The 20,963-nt window shown below is 39.8% G+C and overlaps 1 protein-coding gene and 1 pseudogene across 1 annotated transcript in view; both read left to right on the top strand.

The window, feature by feature from the left end:
* The window catches only part of GRID2 (glutamate ionotropic receptor delta type subunit 2), a 1,366,498-nt gene extending 1,346,822 nt beyond the window's left edge, over nt 1-19,676 (top strand). Inside the window, exons 15-16 of the mRNA XM_024574830.3 lie at nt 13,178-13,418; nt 16,030-19,676. Coding sequence (XP_024430598.1) covers nt 13,178-13,418; nt 16,030-16,452 — 664 coding nt within the window. The 3' untranslated portion in view covers nt 16,453-19,676. The remainder of the gene's footprint in view (nt 1-13,177; nt 13,419-16,029) is intronic.
* LOC112317678 (RNA-binding protein NOB1 pseudogene) lies at nt 2,821-4,144 on the top strand (annotated as a pseudogene).
* Nucleotides 19,677-20,963: the final 1,287 nt, after the last annotated feature.

The following is a 20,963-nucleotide window of genomic DNA, read 5'->3' on the forward strand; positions in this document are numbered from 1 at the left end:
GGAATCAGATCATATGTTTATGTCTTCATCCATTTTGTGTTACTTTTTGAGTGGTGTGAGATAGAGGTTTAATGTTATTGTTCTGCTGTGTTTCTCTAGTTTCCCTAGCAACATTTGTTTAAGAGGCTACCCTTTCCTCATTTCATTCTGGAATTTATATTCTGTTTCATCAGTAGATGTGTCTGTTTTTGTGTCAGTGTTATACTGTTTTTATTACTGTGACTTTACAGAATTAATATATCCAGAAGTGTGATACCTTCAGTTTTGTTCTTTTTTCTAAGGAGTGTCTTGGATTTTTGTGGTCTGTTGTGGTTCCACTCACAAATTTTAGATTGTTTCTTCTATTTCTGTGAATAATACCAGGGAGTTCTGTGAAGAATGCCAGGGATTGCATTGAATATGCAGACAGCTTTGGGTAGAATGACCACTTTAACAACATTAATTCTTCCAATTCATGAACAGAGGGTGTCTTTCCATTTCTTTGTGTCTTCTTCAATTTCTTTCGGCAAAATCTTGCAGTTTTCATTGTGCAGATCTTTCATTCCCTTGGCTAAATTTATTCCTAAGTATCTTATTGTTTTTGATGCTTTTGTGAATGGGATAGCTTTCTTTAGTTCTTGTTAAGATGCTTCATCATTAGTGTAAAGGAATGCATTTGATTTCTGTATGTTGATTTTGTATCATGCCACTCTCCTAAAATAGTTGATTAATTCCAAAAAGTTATTTGACTGACTGGGACTTTTTACACATGAGATCATATCATCAGCAAATAGCACTTCTTCCTTTCTGACCTGGATGGCTCTTTTCCCCTCTGCCTTGCCTATTTGCTCTAAGACATCCAGCACTAGATAGTGAGAGTGCGCATCCTGCCCTGTTCCTGATCGTAGAGGACACACATTCCACTATCTTCCATTGAGTGTAATGTTAGCTGTGGGTTTGTTGTAAATGGGCTTTATTGTATCGAGGTATGTTCCTTCTATACCCAATCTGTTAAGAGTTCTTGTCATGAAAGAATGTTATGTTTTGTCAAGTGCTTTTTCTGAATCTACTGCAATAATCATGTGATTTTTATCTATCATTTTATCAATGCAGTATATTGTATTTATTTATTTTCATATATTGGACCATCCTTGCATACCAGGGATAAATCCCACTTGGTCATGGTATATAAACCTTTTAATGTGTTCTCAAATTTGGTTTGCTAATATTTTCATCAGAGAGATTGGCCTATTATTGTCCTCTTATTTTTGGTATAAAATTTTTATATTTGGAATTAGCCAGCTGCACTCAGTTTAGATGATCCCAATTTTCATGGCAACATCCAAAGCATCATAGTCTGAGCCAGTCAAACATATGCCTTCTTTTCCCCATCAGGCCCAATCAAGGTATCGACCTTGGCTACATGAATGTCATAGAGCTTCTTCACATCTGATTTGATCTGGTACCTGTTGGCCTTGACATCCACAATGAACACAAGTCTTCCATCTTCTTCATAGCTGACTAGTAGTCAGGGGGAACTTGATGATGCATAGTGGTCAGGTTTGTTTCTCCTGGGGTGCTCTTCCAAGGATATTTAGGCTGCCTTCAGAGCCACAGTGTACTAGGCCTCTGGAAGGGGGGTGATATGTGGATCTTCTTTCTGTTGTGGCTGTGGACTCCTTTTAGCACTGATTTATTTGCCTTCAATGCCTTTGCCTTGGCTTAGACTTTGGGAAGGGCAGGGCTTCCTTCTTTGCTTTGGGCACCATCTTTGTGGAAAGGCGATCTATAGTTTTCTTGTGTCTTCTTTATCTTGTTTTGGTATCAAAGTAATGTTGGCTCCATAGAATTTGTTTGAAAGTATTTCCTCCTCCTTTATATTTTGGAAAAGTTTGAGGAGTATTTGTGTTAATTCTCATTTAAATATTTAGTAGAGTTCTCCATTGAGAACTGGACTTTTCTGTATTAGAATTTTTTTTGATCACTGCAAAATTTCTAGTTTAAAAAAAAATTGATACTCTGATAATGATGTGACTTTGCCTAAGTCATTTAAGCCTTCTGAAATTCAGTATGTCAGTAAAAAGGAAAATTATTGACTTCATAGAGTTACTTCATGGGAGATGGGGGTTCTGTAGCGGGTCGGCAACTCTAACCAGCAGGCAAATTCTTCTGAGGACTGTGTTCCTAACTGCAAAGGCAGAGTTCAGTAGCTGTGACAGAGACCATGTGACCCACAAAGTCTAAAATAGTGACTACCTGACCCTTAGCACAAAGCCTTTGCTGGTCTCTGGTCTAAAAGATGATTATTTGTGAACTTATTTGAAAGACTATAATCATCTATATGATTTTAGTCAATCTTTAATTGATTAGATTTAAGCAACTGGCATCAGGCTCAACTAACTGGAAGAACTAGTTAAAAATCCTATTTAAACAAAGGAAATAGCTTCTAATAGTCTCTCTTAGTCTATTTGGTATTACTGATGAAGTACATTTTATCAATAAATATTTGTTGTATTTAATATTATTGACCTTTAAGAGGTTTTGTCAAAGACAAAAACAAGAGGCATTAACTTTGTTACAACCCCTTATTAGCCATAACAACTGTATTTAGTTGTCTTAAGTAGCTATCCCTTGACTGTAAAACCTATCTTACAGATTTGTGATCATTAAATTAGGTTATCTGTATTGACTGATTTTAACAATAAGAATATATACAGGTTTAAGTTTAAAAAAATTATAAACATCTTTAGGGCTTGGGCACTGAAGCAGATTTCCGTAGGTAATCCATCCAGACATTTGACCCCACCCACAGCCCCTGGGTGGGCTGCCTGTGCTGTACGCATGTGCAAAAGTAGCCTGAGCTGGGAGACGCAGCCTGCCACTAGAATGCTCTGCCATTGTGCTGTTGCTCCTCCCGGCTCCCAGAGGCCTCCCAGCCCCCTCCCGTCTTGTTTGACCAAGATAGTGCCAGTGGCACACATTGTGGTGGATGCCCAGGCTTTTCTGCCAGGCACAGCTCTGCAGAATATCGGGAAGAACATCTGCACCCTCCAGGATGTGGTCAGCGAGATTTGGGACAAGTCCATGCACAGGTGAGGCACGGTCCTACATATGAGCTGTAGTTCAAGGAGCCCTTCCTGGAATACTTGCGGCTGGTGATTGAGTTTTCAAAGAAAACCAGAAACTACTCCAGCCCCCCTGCCACAGATATTCAAATACCAGCACTTACTTACCCATTGGAAGCAGAGTTTATTGGGGTATCACTCCTAAAACGAGAACCAGAAAAGGTTAAATTGTGCTCATCCATTCAGTACCCCAAATCTCCCCTACACATTTCTGATTTCCATCGGCCCTCAAAGCCTAAACCCCCACAAGAAGCAGTAACACATGAACACCAGCCGGTGACCCTGAGGACCTAGAATTCAGTTCCTTCATGTTCTGGAGAAACCCTTTGCCTAATGTTATTGATTGTGACCTGTAGGAACTGCTGATTGACAGAGGTGAGGATGTTCCAAGTAAGGAGGAGAAGGAAGAGAATGGACATGAAGAAAGGAAAAGCAAAGATAGCAATGATGGTGAGAGGGTGGATAAGCCCCCGTATCATCAGGCAGGTCCAACAGGATCTGGAACAGGGCACCGCCCCGAGAGATGTGTGGGTCGGCTGTGTGACTACTGACGCTGCCCTGCAGAACGTTCTGCAGCAGATACGTTGCACGTGCTGGGGGGGAAAGGTGAGCAGCACGCTGATCCAGGAGTTCCGGAGCTGCATTTTGTGCTGCCACAGCTGTTTCAGGACAACATTGACATAAGCCAAGTTCACACTTTGGTAACAAGGCACTGAAGGTGTCTGTGACTGTCAACGATGACGGAACCCTGCATAGGCACTTTTCCTGCAACCCTAAGGCGCTGAATCCCCTTCCCACTCTCAAACAGGGCAAATATGCTGTCTTCCTCATGGGAGGACAGCGCTTCCCCTCAGCTGCCACTCTCCCTCCAGACCAGGCCGAAAACTGATGTGTTTGCCCCTGACTATGTGGCTGGGGTGTCTGTCTCCCTTTGTAGAGAACAATGTCTCTGGGGGTCAGCAACCCTGCAGGTCTGAGACAGCACTCTGTGAGCCGAGAAGAGACAGTTAAATTCCAATGCTTCCAGAAAAAGTTTGTGAATAAAAGGTGAAGTACCAAGTTCCACAGGCAAACTAGCCAGCTGCTGCTGCTGCTGTGGACGAGGGGTTCCGGGGTCACATTTCCCCAGCTGTGCCATCACCAGAGCCATCTGGATGGAGAGAATAGTCTGGCTTCTGCGTGATGCTTCACGACTCCTGTGGAGGGTTGTGGAGAGTTCATGGTGGAACTTGGTCATGCCTGGGCCTGGGAGCACCCAAAGAGAGCTGGGATTCCTGCTATGTTGAATGGAATTTGATGAAAACAAAAGGAACAGTGCCCTGGAGCACATCTTCAACCTTGAAAGAAGGGAACTTCCAAGTGATAATATTTTTCCAATAAATGTAGTTGCAGGCTTTAAAAAAAATTGACTAATACCTGATTCACAGGAAATTGATAGAATTTGTCTTCACAACTCTGATGTTCAAATAATGTTATCAGATACTAAATCTGAATCTTTGATAAGTGTTTTCACTTCAATCATATTTACCTATGTTTTCAAAGGCCAAAATGAAAGAAATGATGCATGAATGAAATCCTATTGAGCTGATGTTTTCTGAAAATTTCTGCATGCTATTATTAATTCTCAGTAACCACAGAGAGGAAAATTTTGTGAGAACCCAACAAATGAATTTAATAATATGAGTAGTCTGGGCCAAAGTAAATCCATTCAAAAATACTTTTTTCCCAGTTAATCCTAAATTTCTTTCTCATTGATAAGTGACATTAAACATTAACAAAGCAGTAAGACACTATTATAAATATCTTTTTAATTTTGGTTATATAAAACTCGTAAGTTTGTAACAAGTCATTGTTTTTAAGATAGTAAAATAATAGTTTCATCCTCACCAATCCCTAACTCCAAGTAGCCTCAATACTTCCAAATTGAAGAAATGCATGCATGTCTCAGATTATAGAGTTTCTATCATCGTAGAGTTAAATTCCCCTTTCACTCTGACGCCAAGAAGTTTGAAGATGTGAGTGTAAGAAGGATATCCAGGAGAGAAAAGGAAAGCCATACCACTTGTGCATAGAGGTTCCCAACAGGATGCAGGGGATGGAGATGGCTAAGTCAAGAGGCATTAGACTGAAATGCCCATGGAAGGGAGAGAGGCTGTTGCTTCCTTTCCCATTACCAACTCTGAGAGGAGTTCCCTGGTCACACCAGGGTCTGTAGCAACAGAGAAGACCTCGAATGGTTGAGAAGCCAGACCTGCATGGTTAGGGACAAGCGAAGGTTCGATCTTCCTGCCTAGGCCTCGCTTGCTGCCTGTAGTGTGAAGGCTGTGTTAGAGCACACAGACCATTCTAGGGACCCTCCACTTTAACAACATCATAGTCATGTCCAAAGGGCTACAGAATACTTAGCAGCTGGATGGAGAAAGTAGCAGAAGGCAAGAAAGGTATGCAGCACCTCAGAGAGACAAAGGAGGCCAGGTCAGCAGGGAGGAGCCCACAGACCCTAAAGGAGGTAAGAAAGACAGTAGTCAACTTTAGCAGACTTAAAGCTTCTGCTGGCTTCAACAGCCCAGGCCCTTTGCACCTCAAGGGAGAGCTGCCAGAGCAAATCCAAAGATGAGCAAGAGGTCAGGGGCTCTCTCTCCCGAAATCCCAATGTAAGGGATATAATGTTATCCTCCACAAACCCTGTTGCCACCTTTGAAAAGAGCGAGGGGAACAGGGACGAGTCAGAAGGATTGAGTAATTCAACTAAATTGAGCTAAAGCTAGAGACATGTTAAATTATTAGATCAGATTAAATTTTAAATCATGTTGAGCTAATTTTAGTTTTGTTCTCACGACTTAGTGGGCCCAGTCCTCCTGAGGAAGATCAATTAAGTTATAAGAGAAAAGCTACATTTTCTTTGCACACCCAAATTGTAGTGTGAATAAACTTGCAAATGTGCCACATATATATATATATATAGTTTGGTTTAGAGGAAACATAGTGAGGACGATTTTACTCAGGGTCTCACAGATTTCTGAAACTAAAGAGATTGCTCTCCTCTCAATATGTACTACAGGGAAATTTGCTGAAAGACAGACCCGAGTTCTGTCCCCAACTCAACTATGTACTCTGTGTTAGTCACTAAACAGTCATGTAATCCCTACAAGATTCCCAACAGATGTGTCTTAGATGCTGTACTAGAATATTGATAAAGTACTGATCCATTCAGCCCTTGAGGTAGCTGAGGCAAGGCCTACAGCAGCTGGAGCCCTCGGCCTTTTATCTCTGGCTGCCTCTGTGTGCTGAATATGGTAATTTGAAAGATTATTGTTCTGTATGATGCAGTTTCTCATCTGTAGAATGCATGGTGGGGAAGGAGAGAGAATAGGTACCTTCAGTCTTTTGTATTCTAGTATTTCATGTTTCTATGAATGTGAGCAAGAAATTTCAATTACAAAAGAGTCACAGGAGTTCCTACATACATGGCCTGAAAAAAGAATCTCTGCACTTATTTTTAAAAATCTCTGATTACCCCAAAATTCTTTTTAAGCAGAAACAACTAAAAAATCAGGTATCCTTTTTCTTAGATATCCAGTGTCTTTTTTTACAGCTCAGCTCAGGAATTTATCTAAGGGCAAGAAAATTAAGAAAATTAGAAAGGAACTACAGACTGTTATAATATTCAAAGGCAAAATCAAAATTACCTATGTGGGATTAGAAATTTGTGCCCATCTTTCAGTAAACCATTTGTGAAAAGTAAATTAATTTGAAAATCAGTTTTTAAAGTAGTGATCAAGGGAGGTAAGTAGTCAATAATTAGTGCAATTCTCACACAGAAATGAGGCTATTCTCTTCAAAGTAAGTAAAAAGCTTTTTACGATGAATGCCTCAAACCTGTTGAGTATTTTTATTTGAATATGAAAGAAAGATCTTTTGCTTCTCTACTCCCTTCCTGTGAAATTTGCTCATTTATATCAGTAAAGAGTGTAATGCATGTTGGATTGATCTAATAACCATTTTCAAGTTGAAGCTAGGATTTATGGACTTCTAAGATTTTTCTGTTCAATGAGACTACAAACGTGTTAATACTTTTGGACAAAAGAAGGAAATGCAATGCTATTATTGGAATCAATCCCTGATTGATTCACCTGGGAACATAACTGTCTATTAAGAAGTACGTAGCAGAACAGACCAGAAGAAAGAATGGTTGTCATATGTGCTGACAATAATTCTAGCTTATGAGTGTGGTGGCCTACGACATGCCAAACAATGCTTTTGTGTATGGACTCATTAATTCCCACCATAATCTCTGAAAAATAATACCACTATCACCACTCTGAGGTAAAAATGGCAGGGATCTTCCTGCCTACACTCCAGAAAAAGAGTTTACACATCCAATTGTTCATCACAGTCTAACATCCAACACTGCTTCTAGTAGTTTAAGTGTTCACAACACCAGGAAATGTATGCCTTCCAAACCCACAGGTTCACTTTCCCGGCGGCAACACTTTGCTCTGCCTGAGCAAAGACTGCCATCTTGTGGAAATTGCACAGATAACAAAAACAATCATTCTATGGAACTAAAAACATTCATTGCATTCATTAAGAATTTTGCCACTATGTTATTGCATTGTTACACACATACACACATCATTGTTGCTTAAAGTTAAAGTGCAAAACGTTCCTTTAGGTGTGATGTTAAGTCTTATGTAAAGGTTCCAGTGTTTTTGAACATTTGAAAAGAGCAAATACTTCCTCATTTATTATAAGGTCTCATCCCATTAGTCTTTAAGGCAGCATTAGATTGTGCTAAACTGTCATTATCCAGGCCTTAAATGAGTTTTTGTTAAATAATTAAACTAAAGGTGTAGTGAAACCTTTCGTTGGAACTTCTGGGAGCACAAGGTTTTTGGCAAGAGTGTATGGTAGAACTCTGTGCTCAGAGGACGCTTTCATTCCCTCCCTATACTTCTGTTCCATGCCGGCCAGGATCCCCGGAAGTTGTTGTGGGCTATTCAAAGCTTAAGTGAAGGGTCCTATGGCCCCCTTGTTCTGAGTGCCCCAAAGGTAGGGGCTCTGCAATGCCGCAGCCCCCTGTTCTTCAGGGACCGTGAAATGAACCGTATAAAGAGAGCTCTGGTGTGATGATACTGCAAGGTGTCCAGAGATGCCTCTTTCCTCTTTCCCCTCATGAATTCCTGCCACCCAGCTAACCGAATTCAAAATTTCTGGGATTAAACAAGTGCTTTAGGTAAAGGCCCTGTATTATTAGAATTAAAATGAGTAACATAGAGTGTGTATTCTTCTAATGGCTTTTTAAAACCAAAACATTTCCAGGTACAGAAATAATAGACACATTGTGATACCAGACACTACTGAAGAGATAGAGTAGGTGATCATCGGTTCTGAAATGAATATGTGAATGAGTGAAAGAATAAATTAACATGAATGGAGAGCATGAAAAAGAAATGATTCCACAGTGTTCCCAGGCCATTCTGGCTGAATGTGCAGTAGTGGTTTAATGTAAATTTTGTACCCAAGGAAGCACCTGGCACGAAATCACTCTTTAAATACTTACTGAATGGATAGGTGAATAGGTGGGAATGGAATAACTTAGAAAATAACATCAATGATATGAAAAAGGTAGAATCTGAGAGCAGGGTCCATATACCAAAAACTATTGAATATATTCCATCAATAAGTACGTGCTTGATCTGTGTTAGGCGTATGGAAGGTGGTGAGCACATAGGCGTTGACCCAGTAACCACAGATAATCACAACTCACAAGGTCAGTGAAGGAAAACTCTTCTATTTCCACAGATACTAATACAGTGTGATAAGCACAGGAGAGCAGGGGCTCTTGGGAGCTCATTTTGTGCCCAGATATATTCTCATTAAGCAAATGCTGCGGTAGTTTCCTTTTCTTTCTACAATACATGTTCCTATAAACTCAACTTTAAGAAGACTTTTTTAGACATGAGTGAATTTTTCCTTCAAGACATTCAATGGTATCTGAATTACCTAGTGTCTTTAGGTAGGCAGATACATAAAGAGTTTGCTAATGTCATTTTAATGGTATTCATAGATAACCCAAGCAAGCAACCTTGATATTTTGATTACCTGTGTGATACCTAATACAGTGCCACAAGTAGTTGTTGCTTTGGATAAAGGCACTATTTCTTGAGTATATTCCTCAAATCTCTAGCTCTATGGGTTATGCTTTTTGGGGATAAAAAGGAGAAAAGGGAACTGAAAGAAAAGTTTAGGTAATGCTGTATTAAACAAAATCATACAAGTTTTCTTATCTGCAGTTCTTCTTAGACACTTTAATAGGCTGACTTCTTTGTAAATTTCTGAGAGTTTTTTTTTAATAACCATGGGACCCTTTTCTTTCAGTAGCCCACTAGGTGCTAGTGTCTCATGGAACACACTTTAAGAAATTCTGTGTTTGGGGGACTTCCGGCCAAGATGGAGGCATAGGTAGATATACTCTGTCTCCTCACACAACCAAAAGAAAGACAACAGCAAATTTAAAAACAAAAAAATAACCAGAACTGCCAGAAATTTAAACTACATGAAAGTCCCACAACCAAGGAGTTAAAGAAGAAACATTCACCCAGACCAAATAGGAGGGATGGAGATGGGCAACTAGAGCAGAGAAGATTCATGTCAAGGCAGCAGCTGGTGGACCAGGTGGTCCCACATTTGTGTGCAGATAAACTGGGAGGAACACTGGGGAGTGAGACAGACCATGCAACCCAGGGTTCCAGCACAGGGAAATAAAGCCTCAAAACCTCTGACCAAAAAGAAACTTTGGGTGTTGAGACAGTGGGAAAAACTCCCAGCCTCACAAGAGAGGTCACTGGAGAGACCACAGGGCCCTAGAATGTACACAAACCCTCCCACCGGGGCATCACCAACAGAAAGGCCCAGTGTGCTTGTTGGTAGCAGGGGGAGTGATAGAAAGCTGACTGAGAGCTGAGCAAGCAGCATTATTCCCTCTCAAACCCCTCCCCCACATACAGTGCCAAAACACAGAGAAGTGAGTTTCCCCACCCTGTTGAATTCCTAAGGCTCCACCCCTTACTATGTAACAGGTAAACTGAGACCAAAAAAAAATATGGCCCAAATGAAAGAAAAGATCAAAGCTCTGGAAAAAATACAACTAAGTGATGAAGAGATAGCCAACCTATCAAAGGCAGACTTCAAAACACTGGTAATCAGGATGCTCACAGAAATGGCTGAGTATGGTCACAAAATAGAGGAAGACGTGCAGGCTATGCAAAGTGAAATAAAGAAAAATGTACAGGGAACCAACAGTGAAGGGAAGGAAACTGGGACTCAAATCAATGGTTTGGAGCAGAAAGAAGAAATAAATATTCAACCAGAACAGAATGGAGAAACAGGAATTTGAAATAATGAGGAGAGGCTTAGGAACCTCTGGGACAACTTTAAACATTCCAACATGAGAATCATAGGGATGCCAGAAGGAGAAGAGGAAGAGCAAGAAATTGAAAACTTATTTCAAAAATAATGGAGAACTTCCCCAATCTGGCAAAGGAAATAGACTTTCAGGAAGTCCAGGAAGCTCACAGAGTCCCCAAAAATTTGGACCCAAGGAAGTATACACCAAGACACATCATTACCCAAGATTAAAGATAAGGAGAGAATCTTAAAAGCAGCAAGAGGAAAGGAGACAGTTACCTACAAAGGACTTCCCATAAGACTGTCAGCTGATTTCTCCAAAGAAACCTTGCAGGCAAGAAGGGGATGGAAAGAAGTATTCAAAGTCATGAAAGGCAAGGACCTACATCCAAGATTACTCTATCCAACAAAGCTATCATTTAGAATGGGAGGGCAGATAAAGTGCTTCCCAGATAAAGTCAAGTTAAAGGAGTTCATCATCACCAAGCCCTTATTATGGACAGTAAAATGACAACAAATTCACAACTATTAACCAAACCTGAAAAAACAAAAACAAAAATGAACTAAGCAAACAACTAGAACAGGAAGAGAATCACAGAAATGGAGATCACATGGAGGGTTATCAGTGAGGAGGGGGAGGAAGAGAATGGGGGAAAAGGTACAGGGAATAAGAAGCATGAGTGGTAGGTAGAAAATAGACAGGGGGAGGGTAAGAATAGTATAGGAAATGCAGAAGCCAAAGAACTTACATGTATGACCCATGGACATGAAGTAAGTTGGGGAAATGATGGTGGGAGAGGGGTACAGGGTAGAGGGGAATAAAGGGGAGAAAAAATGGGACATCTGTAATAGCATAAGCCATAAAATATATTTTAAAAGATTCTGTGTTTTCTAAATACAAATGACTTTGTTTGTCATAGAGGCTGGAATAAAGATGATCCATTAATATTATGAATCCATTAATGTTCATTATCATTTTAGTAAATTCATCAGATTAACGGCTATTTTAAAAGCAAGACTCTGAAACAATGGAAATTTAGATCAATTCCCTAAGAAGGAAGTCCAGGCTGGGGGGACAGTACGGGGCGGGGGAGATCGGGCTCCCGGAGTGTCGGCAAGGGACACTGTGGGCGAGGCTGTGGGCATACCCAGAGGTGGATGATAGAGATAGGACTAACTCTCCCTGGGGCTTTCTTATTTTGTTTAATTCACTTTGAATGCTGACCCCAGCCCAACATTCTCTTTTAGCCCACTCACATGGAGCCATGGGTAACATGAAACAGGTGAAAAGGTGACCATAACCGAAAGTGAATTACTTAAGCCCTCTACATAGGCTTTTTTCTCTCTAATGATTTTAAGCAGTCTCTCCCCGAATAATCCAAGAGCCGGGGCAAGAGTATTAATCTGAGTCCACATATCCTAAGTCTTAAGTATATAAAAGTTATTAATCAAGCTAAACAGTGCTAGATCAAATATGTTGTACCCTCTTATCTGGACAAATATACCTTCCCGACGCCTAAGAAGCCATGTCACGGGGGTCAGCCTCTGGTCCCTTCTCTCCCACATCCAGCTTGTGTCCTGCACGGGAAGGGTCTCCCACACAAAGGTGTGTGCACCGGCGCTCACACAGCCAAGCTCTGTCCACACTCTCCAAACACCACCCTACACGCCCATGTGCACCCATGGCCGTGAGATCCGCTCTCAGGCAATAATGCACAGGAACAGGCTTTTGTGAGGCCTGGATGAGCACTCAAAGCTGTTTGGGCAAGAAATTCTAGGGAACCCTGAGGAGGGTGCTGACAGTGGACAGGCACATGGCTTTGGCGCTGACCACTCTCAGCCTGTGAGAAGGGGCACAGAACGGGGGGCCAGAGCTAGGCAGGTCTCAGCACCAAAGGAGTATTGGAATTGAGAATAAAGCCCCTGGGAAAATCATACTAAAAAAAGCTGCAGTCTTTGCAGCTACCCACAGCCTCTGGGGGAAAGAAAAGAAGAAGAAAAATGATATTTCTTATTTGAATTTAACTACTTCTGAAAGCCTCTGGTCAACTTTTCTTTTGTTCTCCAAGGTAAGATTATTTCCCCTTTGGCACTGAAAGGGAAACTGGATCAGTTGTGTGAAAAACCAAAAATGATATATTTTATCAACTTCAAACTTATCCCAAGGCTTTCTCCCACACTGTGTTAAATAATAGAAGTCATTTTAATTGAATTTCTTTGTGTGCAGCATATGCTGGGCAACATTATGCCAGCATCTCGCTCTACGCAGCGAAACGTTCTTCATAAAAGCATTAAGATCCAGAGCATTTTTCTGCGTGTGGGGAAGGAGCACAGAGCTGCAGCAGCTTGAACCCACATAAAAACAGTGCCTCTGAAATGTAATTGTAAAAGCACATCACTACAAACTGGGGGCGGGGTATTTAAGATTAGAGAACGAAACCCAACAAAGAAGAGGATGGGAGGGAGGAGGGTTAGCACTGTGGCACAAGTCTGTCTATAGAACCGAAGCCCTAATGTTTTCGGTGTGCTGGCATTCCATCTGCAGGGTAATCTATACATTCGTTTCACCTTGAAGGCTACCCCCCTTACAGCTGGGATGATAAATGGACGTGCTGTGGACTGAGGCAAGAACTGTAACGCGTGATTGTGTTCTTTACCCCAAGGATCCTGGAGCTTCAGCAGAATGGTGACATGGACATCCTGAAGCACAAATGGTGGCCGAAGAATGGCCAGTGTGACCTGTACTCCTCAGTGGACACAAAGCAGAAAGGAGGTGCCCTGGACATAAAAAGCTTTGCCGGGGTTTTCTGTATCCTGGCTGCTGGAGTTGTCCTCTCCTGCTTTATAGCCATGCTGGAGACGTGGTGGAACAAGAGGAAAGGCTCCAGAGTCCCATCCAAAGAGGTACTTGATTGGGAGCTTGGGCACTAAACTGAGCCGACACACGGGCTGTGTACACAGGGAGCATGATTGCAAGGAGCGGGAGGAAGTGTCGGGGGTGGTCCTTGTTTCTCCTTCCCTTGAAAAGTGAAAATAAATTTGTGAAATCTAAAAATTGGTAAGACCAGTACCAATTCCCACCATAGGGCATCCCAGATAAATGGAGAGTATATAAAGTTGGAAAGACTGACAGTTTTTTATGTGCCATAATGGGCTTTGAAATTCTCCCAGAACTCAGGATAGAATTTACATCAATAACTTTTTAAAGACTGTGATTGCCTTGAAAGATGAAAGATGCTTATCTCTTCATTTCCATTAGTCCTTGAACGTATATGTAAAATACTTGTGTCTCTAAGATCAGGCCTGAGAAGTCCAATCACACAATAAAATAATTAGAATTGTCTGCGCACCACCAGTGACTGCCGCCCTCTATCTGGATGTAGACCTAAGAGAAGTGATTCTGTTTTAACTTTGCTGACCCTAAGCCTAACAAGTCCACATTGTGGAATCATCTAAAATTCAACATGTCTCCTCTACTCTTGAGTTAGCTCAACTCCAAGGCCATGTTAAAGTTTTTCCGGAGATCTGAGAGGATACTTACAGCATTACACATCGTATTTCTTTAGAAGCAGCATGTGCCTTGTTTTCATCAAAATTATAACTGTCTTATTTCTACCCAACCAAAAATGTGAAAAATTTTTAAATAGTAAAATTATATTCACTAAAGCTTCACAAATTGAAATGAAAACAATCTAAATTTTCTGAGTGATTTGATTTTCTTGATAGTTTCAAAGGACAGTTTGAAATTTTCTATAACTAGACCGTGGCTAACTGATGCCTGGAGTGAGTCCTGAAAGGATCTGTTTTAATCCACAAATAAAAATGACTTCTCATTCGCATACAAATTTTTTCATATTAATGTATTCTTGCAAACAAATTGTTTTCTAGTCTAAGGATTCCTTTCTACCACCTTACATGCAAAGTTGATCAGCACAGCAGCATTTGTAAGGGAAAGCATGGTCTAGCAAAGATAAATCTTAACTACCCACTTGTCGGAATGATAATACGTCCTAAATTACTGGAGTAGAAACCAAAAATTAATCAGGTTTTATTGTAGTAGTTTCTTTGCGGCAAGCTTCTGGTATCTTTACTGACACTGATTCAATGCAAAAGACCACGTTAATGCAACATTATAGCCGTGGCTTCATATTCTCAAAAATCTGGAAATGAAGGACTCCCCAAGCTCCTTATATTTTGAATTACTATATATGATATTAAATTTTCGCATTATTATATCTGTTGATGGATGAATACATTATAGTTGCTGTGGGAACCATAAAATTATCTTCCAACCCTCTAAAGTCTCAGTGATAACATTGCATTAATGGATATTTTTATTGGATTTTGAAATGAGAAAGGAGAAAGAAAACAGTGATGTACTCAAAATATTTTTCACTTAGGAGCACTATAACAGCACAGTAAAAAAATACATACTCCATTCTAACTCCGGACAGCTAATCCAGACCTTATGAACAAATATTTTCTTTTATGATTAATACATGTTTTTTAAATCCTCACAAATCTGATTTATTGAACTTGGCTATAAATAAGACTGATACAAAGGACAATTTTATTTCTTGCCAGTTTTATTTTTCAAATATTGGGCCTTAACGCTCACTTTTAGTAACAATCCTAAGGGATTTATGAATTGGTCTCAATTCCGGAAATCTAGGTAGGGTTTTACTTTCTTTTTCTTTATTAAGCATCTTTTTACTAAGAATCTATTAGCATAGGTCAAAGCACCTTTGATTTGGAGGCTATGTAGCATACACCTGAACCTACACTAAAACAGCTGTTCACATGGAAGGACTTGGGAGGGGTCTCAAAAAGTCCCGCTCACCTCACAATATCACCTCATTCACGTACTAGGTAGCTTGTGTGTGCGAAGTCCCTCAGTTAGAAATTGATTCTCTTGTGTCGAATGATTTTGCTCTGTCCAGACAATCTTACATATCTCTAGCCTAAGGAGAAATAACACTGTAATAGTCGCTAACACTCTAGTGTGAACTAACATATCAGCATATTGTATCATTTATCTCCAATATAGAAAATTAGAGCTCAGAGTGGGCAGCGGAAATGAACAAATACCTAACTTGGAATAAGACACCCTGTAAAAGGAGGAAGAATGTGTAAAGAAGAGGTGAGGGTGGGGGATGAGTTGCCAAAAACCATAGTTTTTATTTGTACGATTTTGCCTGGGTCTGTCCCTGCTCCCATAGAGAAGGCAATCACCCACCTCCTGCTCCCATATTTTGTAGTTGCATGTGGCATATGCTCATTGTAGAGCTTTTACTGCAAGAAAAATATTTATTATAGATAACCTTATCTCAGAATCCTATTGGTACCCCCAGAACCTAGGACAGTGCCTGGCTCATATTAGGTGCTCAATAAATACTTGTTAAGTGAATAAACCCTGAAGTTCAGTTCTTTACATATCATGTTTGCTGAACTACTTTTTTTTAACCGTGGAAGCTAGTACTGATGAGAACCTTATCTTCTTTTTCTTCATCTCCAGGATGACAAGGAAATTGACCTGGAGCACCTCCATAGACGTGTAAATAGCTTGTGCACAGATGACGACAGCCCCCATAAACAGTTTTCCACCTCGTCAATTGACTTGACCCCTCTGGACATTGACACTTTGCCAACACGGCAAGCACTGGAGCAAATCAGTGATTTCAGGAACACTCATATCACCACAACCACCTTTATCCCAGAGCAGATCCAGACTCTTAGCCGCACACTATCAGCTAAAGCTGCCTCTGGTTTCGCTTTTGGCAACGTGCCTGAGCACCGAACTGGCCCTTTTAGGCACAGGGCACCTAATGGGGGCTTTTTCAGGAGTCCTATAAAAACAATGTCATCTATTCCTTATCAACCAACTCCTACCCTGGGGCTCAATCTGGGTAATGATCCAGACCGAGGCACCTCCATATGAGCATCCAACAAAATCTTTTCACTGTTTCTTTCGTAGGACTCCCTTTGCAAGGAGCAACTGCAATGTTGTGGGACTAACATGGATGTAACATTTTTTTTTTAAATCAGGATTATTAGTAACAATTCTAGTTCTTTCTCTCTACCTTCTCCCTCCTCCCTCCTCTATTTCTCTCTTGTTCCCTTTCTTCTGATACATTTCCTTCCACTTTTATTCATTACTCAACTTGTTCCCCCAGAATATAGTATACTAGGATCCTAGTAGTCCGCTTTTCATATACTGTACTTCAAGTATAGGAAATGTGCACTGAGTATACTAAAAGTATATGGAGGATTAATTTTACATAAAGGCCTCTTGCATAACATTTCTCTATTTTTAAAGATATAATTGCAATAACTTCAGTCCTTTTCCATTCTTCTGCCGCATCCATACAAGGCTCCACTGCTGTTGAGCATCCTTTAACTGTGGACCAAAGGCAACCCCTGCAGTGTTTATGAAATAACTTCAAAGACCATTCAGGCCACACGATATGAGAACGCAATCTTGTAGGATTACAAAAAAGCCATTAATATGCCAATCGAGACTACAGTTAAAACTACTCTTGCACTGCAACAGTGCATATGACCTTTATGTGATTGTACAGTATTAAACGTTTTTTTCTCATGTACAGTAAACTTTATCATATGGCAGAAGCCTCTATTGTGTTAAATAAATTAGTATCTCATATATACATATATATGCACCTATATAATGTGTATATATATTGAAAGGCGGCCATTGCTATTGCAATTCATTTAATAAAGCTTTAGTTTAAAAAAAAAAGTATTGTATACAGGAACTATGTATAGTGCAGGGGGTCTTTTCAGTTAGAAAAGGCAGGTTGCTTTAATGTTATTCTGATTCGCATTGTTGCCAACAGAAAATATTTTATACTTTTGTTATTAAAACATCCAGGGCGATTTAATATTTGTTCCTAGATGTAACTCATTTGAATAGGTTTTGCATTTGTTATTCAGCAGTGTATAAAGCTAACCTTGATCATTTTACTTCTAACTAATTATCTAAATGAAAAAAGCTATTAGCCGAACCGCATCCACCACAGCACATAGAGCTCTGTAAGAGTTTAAACGTAGATCATTGGAGGTTAATAAAGTCTCTTCCAAAGCAGTAAGCCAATTAACACAACTGTAGTTGGGGAGAGGTGGGAGCCCTTAAAAAATATCGATGTGGCCTTAATTACTGTCGTACATAATCCTAAAGAAGAAAATCTAATAACCATGCTGGGCTCTCAACTTCACCCCCTTTTTATTCAGTTCGGTCTGGAGGCGTTACGCACGCCTTCCGTTAGCGCAGGTGTGTAGACGGATGACCGCAGAAGCAGTGCCCGTTTGTGCGCGCCCCTTTGGAAGTAGCATTCTTACCTGTTAGAGATGTAGGATGAACTTTGTTTGTAACCCTTAAATTACAGTGTGGTAAGTAGGAGGCAAGAACTTATCCTATGTTCTTAGCAGCCATACTCTTATTTTAATCTAATTCATTCTGTGGCTAGGATTGATGTAGGAATCAATCTGTGTGATTTGCTTTAGAAGAAATTAAAAGGTATATTCTTAAGGTATATTATATTTTGATGCTAATTCTGTTCTGGGGAGCATCTTGTACTGTCACTGTTTTTGTACTAAATTTTCAAATATTGTCTACTGTGTAAGGCAGAAAAATTTCTTATCACGCAAAAACCATTTTGTTTCCAGGGTAACAAGTACCTAAGTGCATGCACAACTTGTTTTCCCTTGTAACATTCATGATCTCATCGATGACTCTGATTTTAAAACAACAACAGAAAAATCTTTACAAAAAGCTATATAGGGACATACCAGATGTTTCCGTGATTTTAGCTATCAAACTGGTAACCATGTACTATATTAAAAATAGGCCTATTTTGATGTACTGCCTATTATACAAAAACAAAAAAACACTTTTTGGAGGCCTCAGTTATGAGTGGCAGAGCTTTCTGTGTATAATTTGTCTAAATAATTTGTCTAATAAAATGTTTTCTAAACTTGCTCTCATACCATTGAAGTCTTAACTATAAAATTTTAAAATGCTTACACCCTCACATATTGAACTGAATTTTTCTAAAAATTAATCTTGAGTTATTTAAAGCATAAAATACATTAAGTTTTACTAGTGGAACTTTGCCAAAATGAGTGGCTTTCTGAAAATAACACTAAGTGGTGTGCTAAACCGATGAAAGACCACTTTTCTGCTATTTGAGACTATTTGGACCAAGAATATATTTGGTTTTCTTTATGGGTGTTTCTGTGAGCACTTTTATCCTGTTTCATGTAAACAGTGCAAACATTATAAAAACAGAATGAGGGTTTGTTGCATCAAAAAAAAGTAAAGCTAATTATTAACCTTAGAATTACGTATTAATAATTGCTTTGCTGTTAGAGAAATATTCATCATGCTGAATCTATTAATTTGAAAATTAATTGTCCCCAAGTTATTTCTAATACATTACTGCATTAAACAATATTTAATTCATCTAGCATTTAACTTACTCAATGGATTTATATCTGAAAATATACTCAATTTAGCTTAAAATCTCTGCTGTTCTGAAATTTCATTAAAAAGGAAGTTTTTAATGTTGGGATGAGGAGGCACTGTAGACATCTACACCATCTCCCTCATTCTACACATAAGGGAACATAAGATGCCAAGAAGCTGGGACTTGCCCACAAGTTTGACAACGTGAGACTTAAACTTGGATTTTTTTTTTTAAATTCTGCCATGTCACCTTCAGCCACATTCCCAGGTCCTCATGGATTGTGAATATAGGGCTCAGGTACAATGCCTCCACCCACTCCTCTTGCCCAGCCTAGGCTGTGAATCTCTAGGAAACTTCCTCCCTGCCTGAGACCATACGGAGCATCCTTGCTCCACAGCAACTGAGCATCTGATTCAACTGCTCCGTTCACAGAAGGAAAAGTGAATGCCTCTGGCCACTTCCCCAAGGTCCTGGCTCCCGGCAGCAATCAGCCCAGGTCCTGCTTCCGTCTACTGCTACTTTAACCTATTGTTGGTCCTGATTTGTACCACTTACACCAGCCTGGCTATTTCAGAACAAGACAAATACCTTATATCCATGTACTTTTATTCTCAAATAACAAATTTATTCTTTTGGTGAATCATTAAGAAAATGAGTTGTCACTTTCAGTCACGTCAGAACTAATGCACAGGTTTTGATTTAATCATATATAAGACAATTGTAAGAACTTTCTTTCTCATACATATCAAACTACAGGCAATTTGTTGTTTTCTTAATTATGTTATTTTCCATTTCCTTTAGCCTGGGATTGGTTGTGAATTGAATAAATATTTTAAAAAATAGACTTTGCTGAATGGTACTTTGCTTCATCAATTAAAAAGAAAAAAAGACCAGAAGATCCATTTACTCTACAAAATGCTTTCTAAGCCACACAATTTGATAACAAATTATTAGTATTTTACATTCAAAATTTTTGGAATAGTAATACACATTCTGTATTATGAGCATAGTAAATAAGGCAGAAATAAGATCTTTTGTGCTGGCAAACATAGGTTTTATCCTTAAACATATATTTTATGATCATTGATAAGATACAATGGACTCACTAAAAATTGGTTTTCATCTACAGTGTTTTTATTTCTAAAAATCTTATTACCAATCCTGTGATCAGATATTAATAAATGGCTAGCAATTATGGGCATAGTTATTATTCCAACAAATTTTAATAGACACACTCTCGTGAGATGACATAGGTGAACTCCCTTGGGTGGAAATGACTTAACTGACATTGAAAACTAAGGAAATAAGGCTTCTTAGATTTGATAGGTTTAATTCAGTCCTACCAGTGTTACTGCAAACCTATTATGTGAAAGTCACTGTGCTAGGCAGTTACACCTGGCATAAGTGAAGAGCTGTATTTCTGAGTAGGTCTCTGCACATGTTCTGCTCAGGTCTTTGCCTCACATCAACATGAAAGATACAGGTGCCATCTTACAGACCTTCTGAGGAGGCAGAGCGAGTCACACCAAACCAGTGTAGTCCTCTGAGTCCAGACAGTCCAACCGACTGGAGCAGTCGATCCTGGCAGTCCTTAAAGGCTAATGGAGTCTGTCCTCTTAGATACAGATCACCTCCACAAAGAAGACTTGCAGATTTCCCGAGATGCCAGACCAGACGCCAAGCGTTTAGAAACGTGATAATCGCCACAGAGGCAAACTACTATCCGACACTTCCTCCTTATCAATCCCTGCATTCCATCCAGAGAGTGACCCCTACCCTCAGGTGTCCAGGTCAGAATGACTCCAATAACAATAACTCCTTTCCTATCCCTGCAGAGCTAATTGTGATAGTTAGAACTCTGCAGTGTTTTTGCTTCAAAGGGACCAAACAGTCAATCCTGTTCAGGCTACTTCTCAACTTTTATAAACTTTTGTTTATGCTGCAAATAAGGCTCCTATCCGCCTTT

This window comes from Desmodus rotundus, chromosome 4 (assembly GCF_022682495.2).
Source record: "Desmodus rotundus isolate HL8 chromosome 4, HLdesRot8A.1, whole genome shotgun sequence".
NCBI classification, from domain to species: domain Eukaryota; kingdom Metazoa; phylum Chordata; class Mammalia; order Chiroptera; family Phyllostomidae; genus Desmodus; species Desmodus rotundus.